The sequence below is a fragment of the Triturus cristatus genome, chromosome 8 (assembly GCF_964204655.1).
Source record: "Triturus cristatus chromosome 8, aTriCri1.1, whole genome shotgun sequence".
Classification (NCBI taxonomy): Eukaryota; Metazoa; Chordata; class Amphibia; order Caudata; family Salamandridae; genus Triturus; species Triturus cristatus.
The window spans coordinates 21,504,621-21,523,895 of NC_140591.1; the positions used below are offsets into that span (position 1 = coordinate 21,504,621).

Below are 19,275 nucleotides of genomic sequence, written 5' to 3' on the forward strand. Positions count from 1 at the left end.
ACCAATGAAGTGAGATAAGCAAAATACAAAGGTGTAAGTTTGTCCTTAAATAATGGGCTCAGCATGAGAGTTTCATGGTGAACACCAAGACACTCAGTTGCTAGTGTGGAGCAGTAAGCAGTATAAGAGGCCACAGAAGGTAGGTTCTAGGTGAGAGACCTGAGGTAACAGACTCTCCAGTTTGAGGATGCTGGTAATAAGGCTACAGACCTGAGGCAGAAGATTGTACAGACCTAAAACTTGTTCTAAGGTGGCATACCTAGGAGGGAGTTCAAGGGTAAGTGGCAGACCTGAGGACAAAGGTTCATGTAAATAACTCGAGGAAGCGAGATCCATGCTAAGAGGTACGAGAAAGTAAAACATAAAACTATAGAGCTAGGCTCCTCATTAAAATAACCAATACTTTCTTGCATTGATCATGTATTTCTGGCACAGGTAGCAGGGTTCTTTCAACTTAGTTAAGTAGTTTATTTTCATCTTCTGGAGATCTTGGGAGATACCAGTGGTCCTCCAATTCCTCAATCGTCTAATGTACTATACAAAAATCAAGTCTGACAATAAAGAGAAATAAAATGCTATCCAGGTGCCAGACTCTTCTTTGGGTCGATCAGTACTGCTTGGATATGGAATTACAGTGTGCAGACCTTCTAAACGCTCGCATAAGTTCCACGAGCCAGGACTATGAATGCCTGAAGCTGTATGCATAGGCGGTCCGGATTGCCCACTTGTTTGCATTTTGACATTCATACAGTGTACAGCACTTGATCTTCTGTGTGATACTCGAACCTTATTTGAACCGTAATGACAAGGTCTTGGATATAAAAGAGTGAGCCGTTCCCTGCCAAACGTTTAAGGCCATCAGGCCCAAGTGGTTCATATTTTCCTCTTTCCTGTTTTATTCTGCTTGTAAAGCTGTTGATTTTACACAGATTCTACATCTTCAACTTCTGTCTGCTGCTTCAACTATTCAATATTCAGCTGAAAAAATCACCCAGGCTCCCATCTTGAGATATACAGCGTCCTCCTTTGTCTGTCAAGGATCCCTCATCCTCAGCTGGATTGAAGGAGTCCACATGTTTACATGATTGACAAATGATACCTAGGAATTTAAGGGAATAAACATCATAGATAGAAGAATGGCTTTCTCCGCACGTGCCACCAGATACTATACCTCATCGGCTTCAAGTTTTGAAAAACCATCGCCAGAATTCTCACGGAAATCCACACACTTTTGGATACAATTACATGTAGAGGAGTAAAGTGGGCGCAACTTCTACTGTGGGCTTGTCATTGTTTCCAAAATGCCATGGGGCTGATTCTGTATCCTTACAATCTGAACCAGTTACTTTGCATTGGCGTCCTTCCATGTGGTGACTCTGGCATGCATTTTAGAAGCGATGTGGAAGTCGGCATGTGGGCGTTTGGACCGCCCACATGCCCACTTCCACATTCCCATCAGAGTATAACATTACAACTATCTGACTCACTCAATAAGAGTCCATAGTTATCAGTACAAGTTCCTAACACTTGCCAACATTCTGCTCATCAATAGCAGCACGTCTTTGTCTGGGCCACCTGCACGCCTATTCAGAGTGCCTGATTTTGGCTCGGTCTTGTCCCATAAATAGGAAATCTTCAATAAGGTGTATGTCACTGTACAAGCCGGGGTTCCAGGTTTTTCGTCCTTCTCTCTAGGTGGAATCTAGTCCAAAGCCTGACCCCTTAGGGCTCATGCACAAGGTTGCACTGCAGCATCTCTCCTGGAACGTTGCTGAGTCAGAGAACGTGAGCTACAGGTATTGTTGTACAATAAACTACAGACTTGCTTATATAGGAGCACACTGGTATTTAAAACACTCTCTTGTGTTCTCCCAAAGTGTGTCTCATACTTCCAGATTAAGCAGAATCTTTGATTGCTATGTCCTTTCCTAATCTGTTATCTGCTAGGGGAAGGTCTCGCAGGTAGATGTTAAGAAAGAGCACTAAGACATATTAACTGTTCATTAACTGCAGATGCCATGACCCATGGTGCGATCTGTACTGAGCGTCATGGATTGTATCATATTTAATACATTATTACCTCGACAAGGGAGACTTATAGCGGATTCTGTCCGAGTAAAAACGGGTACAGCAGCCATGCTTATGAACATCATTTGGTAGAGATTTGTAAAGTAGCTTCCTGGCAATCGGTGCATTATCATCTAAACTCTGTCTGCATCGCATAGTTTGCTAATCCGGTTTCTGTCCCTGAATATCAGTGAAGATGACACGAGTGAAAAGAAAAATCACTTCCTTTAAATATTGGTTCTCCATCGTGGAATCCTTCAGTTAATTCTTGAATAATATAAACCCCAGAAAGACGAATAGTGAACTAGAGACCGGTAACAACGAGGCTGAGCTCATTCGTCTCACCCAAGGACTAAGATGCAGAGCAGAAGTGTCCCTTTGGTACCAGGAACAATTCAGAGCCCTAAAGGCTCCGCATACGTTCTTCACTAGGGATTGCTGTGTTAGGCAGACGCCGGGGTTTCTAAGGCTCTGCATTCGTTCTTCACTAGGGATTGCCGTGTTAGGCAGACGCCGGGGTTTCTAAGGCTCCGCATACGTTCTTCACTAGGGATTGCTGTGCTAGGCAGACGCCGGGGTTTCTAAGGCTCCGCATACGTTCTTCACTAGGGATTGCTGTGTTAGGCAGACGCCGGGGTTTCTAAGGCTCTGCATACGTTCTTCACTAGGGATTGCCGTGCTAGGCAGACGCCGGGGTTTCTAAGGCTCCGCATACGTTCTTCACTAGGGATTGCCGTGCTAGGCAGACGCCGGGGTTTCTAAGGCTCCGCATACGTTCTTCACTAGGGATTGCTGTGCTAGGCAGACGCCGGGGTTTCTAAGGCTCCGCATACGTTCTTCACTAGGGATTGCTGTGCTAGGCAGACGCCGGGGTTTCTAAGGCTCCGCATACGTTCTTCACTAGGGATTGCTGTGCTAGGCAGACGCCGGGGTTTCTAAGGCTCCGCATACGTTCTTCACTAGGGATTGCTGTGCTAGGCAGACGCCGGGGTTTCTAAGGCTCCACATACGTTCTTCACTAGAGATTGCTGTGTTAGGCAGACGCCGGGGTTTCTAAGGCTCCGCATACGTTCTTCACTAGGGATTGCCGTGCTAGGCAGACGCCGGGGTTTCTAAGGCTCCGCATACGTTCTTCACTAGGGATTGCTGTGCTAGGCAGACGCCGGGGTTTCTAAGGCTCCGCATACGTTCTTCACTAGGGATTGCTGTGCTAGGCAGACGCCGGGGTTTCTAAGGCTCCACATACGTTCTTCACTAGAGATTGCCGTGTTAGGCAGACGCCGGGGTTTCTAAGGCTCCGCATACGTTCTTCACTAGGGATTGCTGTGCTAGGCAGATGCCGGGGTTTCTAAGGCTCCGCATACGCTCTTCACTAGGGATTGCCGTGTTAGGCAGACGCCGGGGTTTCTAAGGCTCTGCATTCGTTCTTCACTAGGGATTGCCGTGTTAGGCAGACGCCGGGGTTTCTAAGGCTCCGCATACGTTCTTCACTAGGGATTGCTGTGCTAGGCAGACGCCGGGGTTTCTAAGGCTCCGCATACGTTCTTCACTAGGGATTGCTGTGCTAGGCAGACGCCGGGGTTTCTAAGGCTCCGCATACGTTCTTCACTAGGGATTGCTGTGCTAGGCAGACGCCGGGGTTTCTAAGGCTCCGCATACGTTCTTCACTAGGGATTGCTGTGCTAGGCAGACGCCGGGGTTTCTAAGGCTCTGCATACGTTCTTCACTAGGGATTGCTGTGCTAGGCAGACGCCGGGGTTTCTAAGGCTCCGCATACGTTCTTCACTAGGGATTGCTGTGCTAGGCAGACGCCGGGGTTTCTAAGGCTCCGCATACGTTCTTCACTAGGGATTGCCGTGTTAGGCAGACGCCGGGGTTTCTAAGGCTCCGCATACGTTCTTCACTAGGGATTGCTGTGTTAGGCAGACGCCGGGGTTTCTAAGGCTCTGCATTAGGGGTGGGCGGAATTTGCGGAATTAACCTTCGCAAATTATCGCGAGAATGTTTAAAATTATCGCAAACAAGCAGAAATATCGCAAAGATGCGGAAGTTTTTTTCCGGCATGTTCGCGAGATTTTCTGCATGGTTGCGGGTCGCCAACTTACCCATGTGGTTGCTTGCGGGCGCGGCCATCTTGTTTTGAGTTGTTCTCGCGGTGCATGATCGCGAGAAGAAAGACGTGATCGCGCGACGCATGACGTCACTGCGGGCGCGAACTGTCGCGAGACAGCGCAAATGGCTAAAAACAATACAACATCTCATGGAGAACGCGACCGGATCAAGAAAACTTGTCGGCGAACGCAGGGATTCAGGTAAGGCGATCGCGCGCGCGCGAGAATGTATCATTTTACAGCGCGAGCAAGAAACAAATTATCGCCAAGCTGCGGAAACCGGAATTTTTGACATTTTCGCGCTCTCCGCGGAACGCAAAAATGTCAAATTATCGCAATTTCCGCGAACGGAACGAAATTTTTGCCCAGGCCTACTCTGCATACGTTCTTCACTAGGGATTGCCGTGCTAGGCAGACGCCGGGGTTTCTAAGGCTCCGCATACGTTCTTCACTAGGGATTGCCGTGCTAGGCAGACGCCGGGGTTTCTAAGGCTCCGCATACGTTCTTCACTAGGGATTGCTGTGCTAGGCAGACGCCGGGGTTTCTAAGGCTCTGCATACGTTCTTCACTAGGGATTGCCGTGTTAGGCAGACGCCGGGGTTTCTAAGGCTCCGCATACGTTCTTCACTAGGGATTGCTGTGCTAGGCAGACGCCGGGGTTTCTAAGGCTCCGCATACGTTCTTCACTAGGGATTGCTGTGCTAGGCAGATGCCGGGGTTTCTAAGGCTCCGCATACGTTCTTCACTAGGGATTGCCGTGTTAGGCAGACGCCGGGGTTTCTAAGGCTCTGCATTCGTTCTTCACTAGGGATTGCCGTGCTAGGCAGACGCCGGGGTTTCTAAGGCTCCGCATACGTTCTTCACTAGGGATTGCTGTGTTAGGCAGACGCCGGGGTTTCTAAGGCTCCGCATACGTTCTTCACTAGGGATTGCCGTGCTAGGCAGACGCCGGGGTTTCTAAGGCTCCGCATACGTTCTTCACTAGGGATTGCTGTGCTAGGCAGACGCCGGGGTTTCTAAGGCTCCGCATACGTTCTTCACTAGGGATTGCTGTGCTAGGCAGACGCCGGGGTTTCTAAGGCTCTGCATACGTTCTTCACTAGGGATTGCCGTGTTAGGCAGACGCCGGGGTTTCTAAGGCTCCGCATACGTTCTTCACTAGGGATTGCTGTGCTAGGCAGACGCCGGGGTTTCTAAGGCTCCGCATACGTTCTTCACTAGGGATTGCTGTGCTAGGCAGATGCCGGGGTTTCTAAGGCTCCGCATACGTTCTTCACTAGGGATTGCTGTGCTAGGCAGACGCCGGGGTTTCTAAGGCTCCGCATACGTTCTTCACTAGGGATTGCTGTGCTAGGCAGATGCCGGGGTTTCTAAGGCTCCGCATACGCTCTTCACTAGGGATTGCCGTGTTAGGCAGACGCCGGGGTTTCTAAGGCTCTGCATACGTTCTTCACTAGGGATTGCCGTGTTAGGCAGACGCCGGGGTTTCTAAGGCTCCGCATACGTTCTTCACTAGGGATTGCTGTGCTAGGCAGACGCCGGGGTTTCTAAGGCTCTGCATACGTTCTTCACTAGGGATTGCTGTGTTAGGCAGACGCCGGGGTTTCTAAGGCTACGCATACGTTCTTCACTAGGGATTGCTGTGCTAGGCAGACGCCGGGGTTTCTAAGGCTCCACATACGTTCTTCACTAGAGATTGCTGTGCTAGGCAGACTCCGGGGTTTCTAAGGGTCCGCATACGTTCTTCACTAGGGATTGCTGTGTTAGGCAGACGCCGGGGTTGCTAAGGCTCCGCATACGTTCTTCACTAGGGATTGCTGTGTTAGGCAGATGCCGAGGTTTCTAAGGCTCCGCATACGTTCTTCACCAGGGATTGCCGTGTTAGGCAGACGCCGGGGTTTCTAAGGGTCCGCATACGTTCTTCAAGTGCCTTTGTTTCAAATATTTAGATGTCAATGTGAACATAATATAACTTGATGATGCACTTGGGAGGGGAATTAGATTAGCTTCATTTCAGGTGGGCGCATAGTAGTGACAAAGAGGGCTGAGGAAGTGGTGTCAGAGTGTGGGTGGGTGTGTGATCTGAGGCAAATCCAAGAAGTTGTTAATGTCAGTGACTGTTCCGAGGAAGAAGTAGGATGAGACGCAAAACACCTTTGTATTGCACTTGAAGATAGTGCGGAGTCCTGGGACATTCAACATCGAGGCGCCACCGCGAAATGAATGCGTAACGGTTCGGCAACCTCAATATTTAGAGCAAATTCCGTCAGCGCTCACTGCTACGTCATGTTATAGGTTTTGTTTTCCTCAAACTGTATGATTCTTACCACTGTAATTACTGCATGAGGATTGTAAAAACAAATGGTGAATGGGTGAGTAAACCCGTGTGCACTAAGCATATCACAATGTAATCTTTGTTAATGGCTTCATGGGCAGATTACGAGAAATGTAGAATGTACCAGTTCCTGTGATTAACAATGCAGTATTATAATAAAAATACATTTAAAAATAAAAAAAAACATAGAGGAGCTCTTCAGCGAGTGCTCGTTCACTGAATATATCCATGCATAAATCTGCCCCCCATGTGGGTTTGTCCTAGTCACTAGCCTGGTTCTCAGGCCTGCGAGTAGTCTAGTACGAAAGGTACCGAAGAAGAGAAAGATACTAAGCCATATGCATATCTTACTGCCCGACCATCGCCTTCAATCCAGTTCCAGGGTAGTGTTTATTCACACGACCTCACAAAATAAAAACAAGAGCGCAGCACTGTGGGACTTTGCTGCTTGGAAGTCAGCGTTTGTATAGATTGTTGTAAGACTCCATGCCTGATTGTTGTAAGACTCCATGCCTGATTGTTGTAAGACTCCATGCCTGATTGTTGTAAGACTCCATGCCTGTTTTTCTTTTGTATCATGTTTTAATGGAAAGGTTTACTACATATAAACTTTGTTCCAAAATCTCCATGACGGTGGGTATTCTAGCTCCAGATACATTCCTTGTACAGGAACCCATGGTTTCATGGATAGTCTCTGCACTTGTCCCAGCTCTATAGTTACACAGTCTCTACTAACTGATCATGCTGTGTCTGTCCTGTTATCATGAACACGATTAACAACGAACCCACAACCTCCATATTGGTAGTGTATGTCATCTTAGTAACCAGGCGCCCATCTACGAAAACTGTTTATGCTGGAAGCGAGGGCGGGCGGTGCCCATCCTGCCGTGCAGATCCGTTACAGGCGACGGTGTTGGATGTTTTGCTTTTTGTGCGGCCTCCAGCCCAGCGGGCACTTGCCGTGAACACTGTTACAGGTTTTTTGGCCTCGCTTTTGGCTATTTTGTATTTACCGGACCAACTGTCCTTATTTAAATGACCTATTGTGATGCATTTTCTTAAGCGCCTGGTTCATATGTTTTCACTGTTTTGTTGTGGGGCCTTAATTTGATTATCACCTTCCTTACGTGAACCCCGTTAGAGCCAGTGCACAGCTGCGCTTTGCGTCTCCTGACTTACAAAATGGGGCTTTCTCATAGTGATAACTTCCGCTCATTGCATAAGTGATGTACAAGTTTATTCATTCATCCACCATAAGCCACTTTTTCCCCCGGGCAAACTGGTGTTGTGGACTTGAGTGGCATTCCTGCCGAAGGTTGTTACTCATTTTTTATGTTGGACAATCCATCACCCTTCTGACTTTCTTTGATCCACCTCAACCCTCCAAAGATGAAAATAACTCGAGTGCTTGTACCCTTAAAGGGCCTTGAGCTTTTACATTGATTGTACCAAGGACCATCCGGTGGGCGATTAACTCTTTGTGGGGTTCGCTGAGGCAAAGAACGGTAAGGTGGTGCAGAAAAGGAGCAGATCGGTGTGGATAGTCCTCTGTATTCAGATCTGCTACAAGAAGCAGCCTCCAGAAGGTCTGAGAGTTCATGCAACCAGAGCCAAGGCTGCTACAACTCCATTGGCACGTGGACTACCTGTTTTAGAAATCTATCAGGTCACAAGGTGGTTGTCACTTCAAAAGTTCACAAAGCACTACTGCCTTGAAAGACATGTGCGGTGGGAGAGGCACTTTGCTTGATCGGTCCTGCAGGACCTTTGGGTTTGAGCCATTCAGCAGACCCACCACCTTAGGAAGTACTGCTTTGCCATCTGTTTACAAGGTGAGGAATCTGCGGTTAGAAGTATCCATAAGACTAGCAAGTTTTTACGTAGCGCTCTTTCTGGTGGATACTCTGTCTGAGCGCAGATTCCTCACCTCGTTCTGTGGAATGGGCTCTTCTCTCAATCAGTCAAAAGCCATCAATGTTGAAATGTGCACACAGTCACATCTGATCAGTTATGAAGCTCCACGTCCAACAGTTGAGGGAGTCGAAAAGGAAACTGACGTCAGCGCGTGGGGGTGGCTCTGATGTCACTTCCGGGGCAGCGTGGGACATAATAGACGCATAAATGCACAGTGCTATCTCCTGGCGCACTGGAGCATTGCTGAGAAAAGTCTCAGGAACCAGTCTGGCGCCCAGAGGTATTTACTAGGTGAGGAATCTGTGGTTAGCTCGCGTATTCATCAAAAAGAGCGTTTCTGGAAGTAAGTAACTTTCAAGTGAGTGGCTTCACCATGTGTACACACAATGAAACATGTATATTGGTTGATGTTCAGTTATATAGCATAAAGCTAGCTGTGGCACAGCTGAGAGCTGTAGGAGACAGTTCAGATTGCATAGTGTACATTTTTAGGCACTGGGAGATAGGCCTATTTCCACAAAAGTACAAAATGTTTAGCTAATTAATGAAGCTGATATTACATTCCGGTGTCATAGGCTTAGCAGTCGGAATTTTAGTCACTTGACCACATCTCCTCGTCGACATTACAGACCTGCATTTTTTTCTTAGGCAGTTAGTGATTGGACTCAGAATGTTCTTTATTTTTCCTCTCAAAACATTGTGTCTATCGCATGTAACCATACACTCAGCCCAACACTCTAGGCTGTAGTGCAAAAGTTCCATCCTGAAGAATGCTTGAAAATATAAAGAAAATTCAAGGGTAGTGATGATTTGGGAGTCCCTTTGTTCCACCCAACTTAGGATGGGTACTCTGGAAATCCATTCAGGGGGAAAGGAGGCCTCCTTCTGAGTTTGTTGGTGGTGGCCCTGTCGTCCTGGGACCACCACAAAGGAAGAAATAGCACCCAAACTAGTGGGACACGTTATTAAAAATCTTAATTGTCTCTCCTGTCCTCTGCTCTCACTATAGAGTTGTCATATTTGGTTGTCCAACCATAGTAAGTTAAAGTGAAATCGTGGAAAAGTAGGAACTCCCTTTAAATACTGCCCTCGGTGCCACGCAAAATAACCGCGCACGACTCACACGAAGTGTGCAACCTGTGTTTGTCACCAGAACACAAAGAACAGGACTGCGACAAGTGTAAGGCTTTCCACTCCAAGAAGATGCTTCGCGGCCGTCGGGCGACATGCTGAGCCAACGCACAGGCTCCGTTCCGGACCTCTTCGGACCTGAATCGGAAGAAGAAGCCAGCTATCGGGGCTGAGGAGGAGCAGGACCCGATCTCTGTTTCGGAGGAGGGCTCCGACCAGGATGAGGACATCCTGCATGGACAACATACTGCAAGTACAGTCCCTTCTTCACCCGACTCCCAAGTCAACGAGTTATAAAGAAGGCTCTGGACCAACCCGCGTCCTAAGCCCCGGTCAGCACCGAGAATAGGCTTCCGACGTCCGGCCTTCAGGCTCGGCACCGAAGCCATCCAAAAAGCTTTCCGGCTCCGAGAAGCCCTACTCCAAGTAGGGCACCGAGCCAAAGCCTTTGGGATCGAAGCCCAAGTAAGGATCCGAACCTCACCACTCTGCACCGAAAAACACTTCGAATCCAAAGACACCAACCCCTAAGCCGCTGGCATCAAAAACTTCGGCACCGAAACAGATTGATGCCACAAAATCACCAAAAAAGCACAGTTTCGACGATCCGCTCGACAAACCGGGTCCGAAACAGAAGGTGCTTTACATACGTCCTAAAACTGGACATATTACCACCAAGGTGACCTTTAAAAGAAGGACTGATACTGAAGAGGAATATCACATTCCATTGAAGATGAGAACTGTTGAAACTAACCCTTGTCCTCCTCCTCTTCCATCATCACCTTCTCCTCAGTCTATTCCTGTACCAGCTTCACCTGAGCACTCACCACCTCATACACCGGACAACCAAGGTGACGGGGACGGGGATGATGATGGTCAGCCGGGACCTACTGACGACTGGGACGCCTATACTATTGCCTCCGATACTGCCCGAGTAAAAATTGGAAAAAAACCACCCAGGTTTATTGTGCGATTTGGAAAACGTATTTTACCCTCTAACAAACCCCCTCCCCCCCAAAAAAAAGACCACGGGTCACCCCTGGTATAATGGTGATTGCAGAAGGGCCAAGAAAGAGCTAGTCTCAGCTATCAAAACTAAAGGTCGCCCCATGATCAAAGATAAGCAGATAGCCCATAAAAGCACAATTAACACAGCAAAGAAACGGTGGGAGGGAGACAAACGGGAAAGCCTTAAATCTGCCTTATGTTCAAGGGACACGCGGACCTTTTGGAACTTAGTCCATACTGGCTCCACAGAGGGTGAATCGGCAACAGAATCAAATTTGGGGGCAGCAATCTGGAAGATCCATTTTGAAGCCCTCTATGCAAGGGAAGAGGAAGAAGCTGGACAAGTTATTAATGAGTGTACTTATCTGCAGTCCCATAATTCTGCTGCCATAGAAATTTCCCTGAAAGAGATAATGGGTGCATTGACAAGGGTGTATCCCCTTCTAAGGCGCCGGGATGAGATAAGCAACAAACCTAACAATTCGGCACCTTACCTATGCTCCCTCTTTAATGCCATCCTAAATGGAATGCCGATTCCCCCATCGTGGTTGGGGGCGGAGATCATCCCAATTCATAACAAGCATTTGCAATGCAATAGGTCTCGCAGTTACACGAGTTAAAGCTATTGGCATTGTAAATGACTATGCCAACAGGCATTGTTATTTGCAATGTCAATAGCTCAAACTCGCGTAAATGCGAGACCTAATGCATTGCAAATGCTTGCTCTCCCTGAAAATAATTGGGTGGAAGCTGCTGCAGGTATTATAATCAAATGGGGGGGGGGGGGTGGGGGGGGGGTTATGAGGACACGCATATGAAGAGCAAACATGGGAATCTTGTCTCCTGCACTAGGCAAGGCACAGGAACCCCATTCCAAAGACAAAGCCAGAGAAAGGGGGTTACTGCTGCAATTGTGGGTGTTCTAAAATAGGGATCTCCTGCCACCGCTGGCTATCGGTCCCCTCTAGTGCCCGAAGTTGGGGGTGTGTCCCCTGCCCGCTCGCTGCAGGGTGCCCTGGGTCTGCGTGCTCTGGGTATCTCGCACGCGAGGAGAAGGAGGCAATGGCGAGAAATGGAGAGCCACAAATTCCGTCTGAAGTTTCTAAGAAAGAGGCAGAATTGGGCGCGAGCAGCCGGAGCACCGCGGCCCGATATGCGCATGCGGCGAATATGTAAGGGAGCAAGTGAGAAGGGAGAGATGAGAGCAAGGGGAATACTGAGGAGAGTGAGCCTTGCTCCAAGCATTAACAGAAGAAGCATGTGAGACAATAAGAGAAGCGTTCCCCATATTATTGATATGGAATAGCACGGGGTGTATAACAGACATGCTGGTTGTCTAGGAAGGGGTTAATCTTCTCCTCCTGTGCATGGTAAACATTGCGCTGTGAGTGAAAGACAAGCAAGCTAAACATGACACTGACCAGCATACTGAGATCAGGAATATCAAAACGAAACTGAAGGTTGAGTTTATCATGGCAACAGTAGTAATTTAACAAGAGAAGCCCGGCGGAGCGTGGCGCGCGCGCGCTTGGGGGCGTGGGCGTCTGCGCAAGCGCGTCGCAGAAGCGCGTCCACAGACCCCGATCGCTGCGCGTGCCCTGGTCTGTCTCCCTTGGGAGCAAACACGGCAACAATAAGTCTCGTTGGCGGCAGCGCTTTGCACTGCAACGCCAGCGAGACCTAAAAAGGGCTCACCCCTCCTCCCCGCTAACTACCATCCAATAAACCTCATAGATGTTACCCAAAAAATGTATGCACGAGTGCTATTGGATCGAATGGAAAGCTGGATGGAGGAGCATTCCATACGTAGCCCTTACCAGGTAGGGTTTAGAGCTAAGATGTCCACAATAGATCAGATTCTCAGACTGCAACGTCTGTACTGGAAGACTGTGCTTATGGAGGGAGGCAGCCTCTATCTGATCTTTGTGGACTTAAAATCGTCCTTTGACCTGGTCCCTAGGGATAAATTGTGGTCCATCTTATTGGATGTGGGGGCCCCCCCCTTACCTCTGTTACCAGATGAAGCGGCTCCATGAACATAACTACGCCCAAGTTAGGTATGGTAAAATGGTGAGCTAAGTTAGCTATGGTAAAAACAGTGAGCTTACTGATCCCATTTCAAGAGGCAGAGGGGTAAGAGAAGGGTGCGTGCTGACCCGACCCTCTTTTGCCTATTTATCAATGGTCTGGTGGAGGTTTTGACTGCTGGGAGGGACATAGATGCCCCTATGCTGGCGAACAACAAGGTTCCGGCCCTGATGTTCGCCGATGATACCCTCTTACAAACCAAGTCCCCAATGGGAATACAGAGGGCTTTGGATATTTTCCATCTAGTCTGTAAAAGTAGGGGTTTGGAGATAAACTCACTGAAAACAAAATTCATGTTTTTTAATGCAGGAAACTCCACGTGACCAAACCCCATTTTAGATGGGAAACCATTAGAAAAAGTAACTGTCTTTGACTACTTAGGCTTATCACTCACAGATAAAATGGAATGGAACGCACAAATCAAGAAGGCCAGCCTAAAGTTGGCTCAGACAGTCGGGGGGAGCCTAAAGTTGGCTCAGACGGCCGGGGGGGGCCTAAAGTTGGCTCAGACAGTCGGGGGGATAGCAAAGATGTCTAGGAAGTACACCCATAAAATGGTGGGTCCAGCAATGGAAATTTACAAGGCCCAGGGTAGGGGAGTGGCCTTGTATGGGGCAGAAATCTGAGGCCATCAACCATCTGATCCCCTGTCCAAGAATGAGATCTCTTTTATTAGGCTGCTACTAGGTCTCCCTAAAAGTACACCATTGACGCCACTCCGTATGGACTTTGGGGTCAACCCAATTGCAGAGGAAGTTGCCCTAGGCCCCTCCTTTATTGGAGACGTCTCTGGAGTACTCCAGAGCTTGGGGTTTTTAGAGAAGAGCTAAAGGAGGTGCTAAATCTACAGAGAGTTGGCAAAATCCCATGGCTGTCCTATATTAAAAACACCCTGGCTGCTATGAGGATGGGGGACCTATGGGTTAATGCTGAAGCAATTTGCCCGATATGCCCGATAACTCCCAAAAAGGCCCGGTAAAAGAACTTTAGAGAATATAAACTTAACCAGATAAAGGCTAATTCTACCACTGGCATACTGACCCTATCTTTTTTAGAGGCCAAAGACCAATACAAGCTAGAACCTGTTCTTGATGGCATACAGCTCCCCCTTGCTAAAAAACGTTATTTACAATTCAGGCACAGTGTATTACCACTCCGTGCCTTTACAACTAAATGGGGAGGCATATTGATCCAGGGTTGTCCGGCTTGTGCAGATATTCCGGTGATGGATCAACATGTACTATTTGTCTGCCCGGCTTACAAGAAGGTTAGATACCGATGGCTACAACAGGTATGCCGGAACCTTGGGACAAAGCATTGTGTGGAGGCCTACAGGCTCCTAAAATATGACACCAGCCTGCCCATTGTGTATTCAGTCTCCCGATATTTATTTTCTATGTGGTGTGTACGTCTATCCATATTAAAATCTGGGCCAATTGGATAATTTTAGTTTATCATTGTAAACAAAATGTATTAATAATTTTATCTCTCTTTTTAAATGTTATAAAATGTATATTTTTAAGTTGATTTTTTTAAAATTCGTATCCAGAATTCTTTTTAAATTGTAATGCACACGCACTTTATCTTTGTAAGATTCATATGTATAAATCGTGCTGTATTTTTTTTTTTTTCTTTGTGCTTTTATGGCCATAAAAGCCGAAATAAAGAATTTTTTAATTGAATTGAATTGAAATAAAAGTGCAATACCATGAGATGCCATCAGTTAGAAGGATATCATTTGTTTCTGTTGTATAACACCATTTTAAAGTGTATTTATTTTTAACAGCATCCTTACCCTACTGAAGATGAGAAGAAACAAATCGCTGGGCAAACTAACCTCACTCTCCTCCAAGTGAACAACTGGTGAGTAGAATAACATTCATCCAGAAGCTCATGATGGTCCGTGTTTGCTGCTGAGATGCAGTGTTTGCTGGACGGTGCAAGGTGATCTTCAGATGAGTATCAAACACGGTTGTCACTTCTCCTACGCTTGTAGCAACCTTGCTCATTTCTGTGTTAAGTGCTAGTGTTCATTGGTTCTGTGGCCGGTGCTTATGCAGTGCCAAGTGTGTGGTACTAACTAGTCCTTTCTGAGTGGAGTGGTCAGTTAATTCTCAGAAGAGTAGAATGTTTTCTCCTCTTTTGGTGAGATGTCATATAGCGCGTCTTAGACCCTCCATGGTCAGAGAGCACTTTACAAGATGGCCGAGGAGCTATACTTGAAGTAGTAATAGTTCAGCAGTGATAACATTTCTTAACACGGGGTCATATCAGTTATACAAAAGGGAAACTCCTCATTATGTACACCTCTACAATGGAGGTAAGGAGACTGGAATCAAAGAAAACCTCGTCAGATCGAGGTATCCTTAAGGGTGAGATCAAAACGTTTGCTGACTCGTACCAGATTTGTCATCGGTCAGATATTCAACATCTACTTGAACGACTGCTTTGCAAACCCATTAGGGAGTGACCTTGGTGGCAGTGCTGGTGTTTATAAAGATGCCCGTCCCTTCCTCTTTCAGGTTCACAGGATTCAGACAACTGCACCAAAAATAATGTTAAAAACCGTTGTGCTCCGGTTCGCCATATCCAGGTTGCACAATCACCAGCTTCAAAATCCGCAGAATTTTCTCTGTGTGGCAGATTGCAAGGATTTCTTTTCCTTCTCTCTTTCCCTTCTGGTCTTTGGTATCAGTGACCGTGTTCTTTTATTTAAGATTTCACAAAGGCTCTTGTAGTCTTGCATTTATTAAACTCTTGATTGCTGGCTTGGATTATCAGCAAGCCATGAGCCCAAGGTTTCTAATGGACTGTACAGCAGACCTGTACCCATGTGCATGAGGATTTTGCCTGCCCAGTCCTCAACACTGGTGGCCTAGAGAACTTGGTTTCCAGTTGCTGTTTGAATGGATACATTTATTTTTCCGATATGGTAGGATGGGTTGCAGCAACCTTGCTAGAGACTTACTCAAGGTGCAAGGACTGGGGCCATCCTAAAGTATTTTGTGGTCTTCCCAGTGCTCATCTTCAAGAAGATTTTAGTCTCTTGAATGCAAAGAAAGAGCTGTTGTAGCCATACGCAAGAGAGGAGAAGTTTTTGGTTTCCTCTATCAGTTGGCTTCGTCTAGAGCTAGGCTGATTGAGTGACCAGACACTGATCGCTTCATGTATTTATCATGTTCTTCCAAATGTCTCTTTGGGCTTTCGTGTTCATTAGCCCTCTGGACTGTTATCTCCATGTATGAGGGATTCCCTTGGTCTGTGGGAGAACTGCTTCTCATTATTCAGAGAGGTCCTTGATAGGAGGTCTGGATGTACGGACCAACGTCATCCCTGGAACCAGGTCTATTACTCTTTATGTAACATACAAGTGGTACAGAGCCTCTAAAAGCATTCCCCTACTTCTCCAGGAGTCTGGTTTTTTTTTTCTGTATCTCTATTCTATCATGATCGCCACTGTTCGGCATCCTAGAGACCCCGTGGATCAAGATGATATTCTCTGCACCCTCTATGCTTCACCTACTGTAATTGCTTCTGAGTGACTTGTCTGCATTGGAGCAGCGTTGTCATAGAGCTTACCTTACTTGGAGCTACCTGGTATCTCCATGCAAGAGGGTGTGTTAAGAGAACCTGTTTAAAGGCACCCTTCTTTTCCAGGTTTCTCAAGAATCTAGGCGCTCCCAGATTTTAGGTGGTCTTAGTGGAACCTCTGTGCCTTTTACACCCTTTCAGTCTGAGGTTCTCCATCTAGCCTATGGTAGCAGGTGGGAAGCTTTTCAGGATGTAAGTAGTTTGATGTCATTTGTGACAGTTCTTAAAGATGGAGACAAGAACTATGAGAATTTTTCCTTACGTCTTTGGCAAACTAATGCAGAGGTTTGACAAACAGTGAATAGATTAGAGGCAGGTAGATGATAAAATTGTAATTTCCAATTAAAGTTGACTTGTGCTTAATTTGAGCCTGTGGTTGCAAGTGGGATCCACTGGCCCTCATGTTGGGTAACTGGCCCTTATTGTGTAATTCTTCAGACTATGACCCGTAGCAAGACAAAGAAAAGCACAAAATGAGGAAAAAGTGGGAAGAGAAAGACAGTGACAAAGGTAGAAAGCAGAGATGAAAAATAACCTACAGGAGTGACATAAAGAGGTAGTGAGTGTCAGGGGTGAATGAAAAGAGGCATGAGGTAGAATCAAGACAGCCTTGGTATTCAGCACCCCAACATTTAGTAGCTCCAGCCACACGTTTCTAAGCAGAACCTTGGGCCAGAAACGTATCCTTTTATAAACTAAGCACTGAACTAGACAATCTTTCTAAATGAGGTGCATAATTCCCTATAAATCTGTTTCGAATAGCTTAGTGTTCTCTTAAACAATTTTGACACAGCCACCGGAATTATGCTACTTGAAGTTTGTCCACAGTGTGACCTATTGAAATCATTTCTGATAGACAGAACACAAACGGTGGACCTTGATGGGGAAAGATCTAACCCATTTTCCCTTCCCTGTGGAGTTCCTCAGGGATCCTCCCTGAGCCCCACTCTTTTTAACATTTATGTTAAACCTCTGGCTGCCCTTATACGCTCCTTTGGCCTGCTTATTACCTCTTATGCGGATGACACCCAGATAGTGTTATCTCTGCAGAGAGGGAAAGAAGAGGGGCTGGCCACTAGGTGCCAGGAATGCATGGCCGCAATTACAGACTGGATGAAAGCCAATTGCCTGAAGTTGAACTCCGGCAAGACTGAGGTGATAATCTTTGGGAACAATCCTAACCTCTGGAGCCCGGCCTGGTGGCCGGGTGAGATGGGGCTCCTGCCAGATCCCGCATGCACAGTAAAAAATCTTGGGGTGATGGTGGATAATACCCTCTCATTCGGGGACCAGGTTGGCAGAGTAGTATCAACTTGCTTCTTCATCCTTAGGACATTGAAAAAAATCAAACCTCTCCTGAAAGAGGAAAGTTTTAGATCGGTAGTCTCTGCATTAATTTTATCCCGCTTAGACTACTGCAACAGTTTTTATCTGACGATCAATAAAAAACTTCTTAACAGACTCCAGATTGTTCAAAACGTGGCAGCTAGGCTGCTTACGGGCACTCATAGGTCGGTATCTATTAGGAAAGGCATTGCTGACCTTCATTGGCTCCCGATCATACAAAGAGCTCAATTTAAGGCTCTTTGCACGGTGTTCAAAGCCCTTCATGGAAGAGGACCTAAAGATCTAAGAGAACGTATCCAATGGTACGTCCCTGGGAGATCTTTGCGCTCAACAGAAGCCGAGTTGGCAGCAGTTCCCAGGGTAAACAAAGCCAGATGGGGTGGAAAGAGCACTGTTCTCAGAGCCACCACTGCCTGGAACGAGCTCCTGCTCCATTTAAGATCTGCTTCAGAACTCTTATCCTTTAGAAAAAACTTCAAGACTTGGCTTTTCTCAGGCTAATCTCTGGGAATCTCCTGGGGGGCGGACTCTCTTTCAGGTAAACAGTATGCAGCGCCAGGACACCCTCGGGTAACAGTGCGCTTTATAAGCTCATATAACATAACATTCTTGTCTGGGTTCCATAGTTTTGTAGGCTGGGGTTTTGCCAGAGAATCTTGATCCACATTTTGGCTGTTGAGATATGTTTTACTCTTCTATAGAGAGAATTTAAATACTGAACTATTTGGCATTGGGGTGAGTGCTAAAAATGCTATTTATTGTATAAAAAAAGAGATAGTTTAAACTCTATTTCCCCAGCTTTCAATCCTAGCCATGGTTAGTGGAAACCTTGTGGTGGGTCTGCCTGCCGAATTCACTACTATAGACCACATTCTGTTACCTGATTGATTTTGCTGGCTCTGGGCACACCATATAACTGGGTCAGCTGTTTTTGTCTATGACCTATCAAACTTTTTAAATTAGTCTACCATAGTGCCTTTCATGGATCAGCTATGAATCAGCAGAGGTGTTTAACATTTATCTAAGGCTGTAAGGTGATTTAATCTGATCAGTAAACATTTATACTGATGAGTCATGAATTCCTAACAAAATTAACTCATCAATGGAAGATCAGGCTAAGATTTTCCTCCCTCTCTGTACGGTACACGTCTTAATGTCCTGCAAGTGGTGTTGCTCAATTGGTTCTAAGTCATAAATCTTATTGCTGGGCAAGGACCAGGCATCTATGCTACTCCAGAGCCCTTCAGCCCCAATTGTAGCCTGCCCAGCTTTCATGCGAGTAGTGTGCAAGTTCTGAGACTTTTAGCCGCAGATTCCTCAACGTTTTATTAAAACCCAGGCGTTTGACTTAATCTGGACACTTTTCACAGAGTGCCTATTGTACTCTTTGAGTCAGAGTTGGTTCGACCTCAACCAAGCCCAGCTGCTGTCCAAGTGCTGGGAAGAACACATACTCTGCATTCCCTGTTTGGCACTGATTTGGACAACGATAACTACATGGGTGATGAGATTGGCCAGCCACACCAAGGAGGGAATTGGTACGATGAGTTGCAAGAGGCTAGTGGTCTTGATACCTCCCCTGAGTTGAGGCTCCTCTCACCCCCTGGTCCTGCCATTGAGGGAGCTTGCCTCCTGTGCCATGGTAATGTGTAGGGCAGACGTTGTCTTTGACTCTAGCCTTC

General features: G+C 46.8%; 1 protein-coding gene across 2 annotated transcripts in view; it reads left to right on the forward strand.

Annotated features, from left to right (window-relative positions):
- Positions 1 to 19,275, forward strand: part of PKNOX1 (PBX/knotted 1 homeobox 1) — a 244,138-nt gene that overhangs the window by 187,125 nt on the left and 37,738 nt on the right. For both annotated transcript variants that reach the window (XM_085620755.1, XM_085620756.1), the window contains one exon: positions 14,442 to 14,518. In XM_085620755.1, coding sequence (XP_085476881.1) covers positions 14,442 to 14,518 — 77 coding nt within the window. The remainder of the gene's footprint in view (positions 1 to 14,441; positions 14,519 to 19,275) is intronic.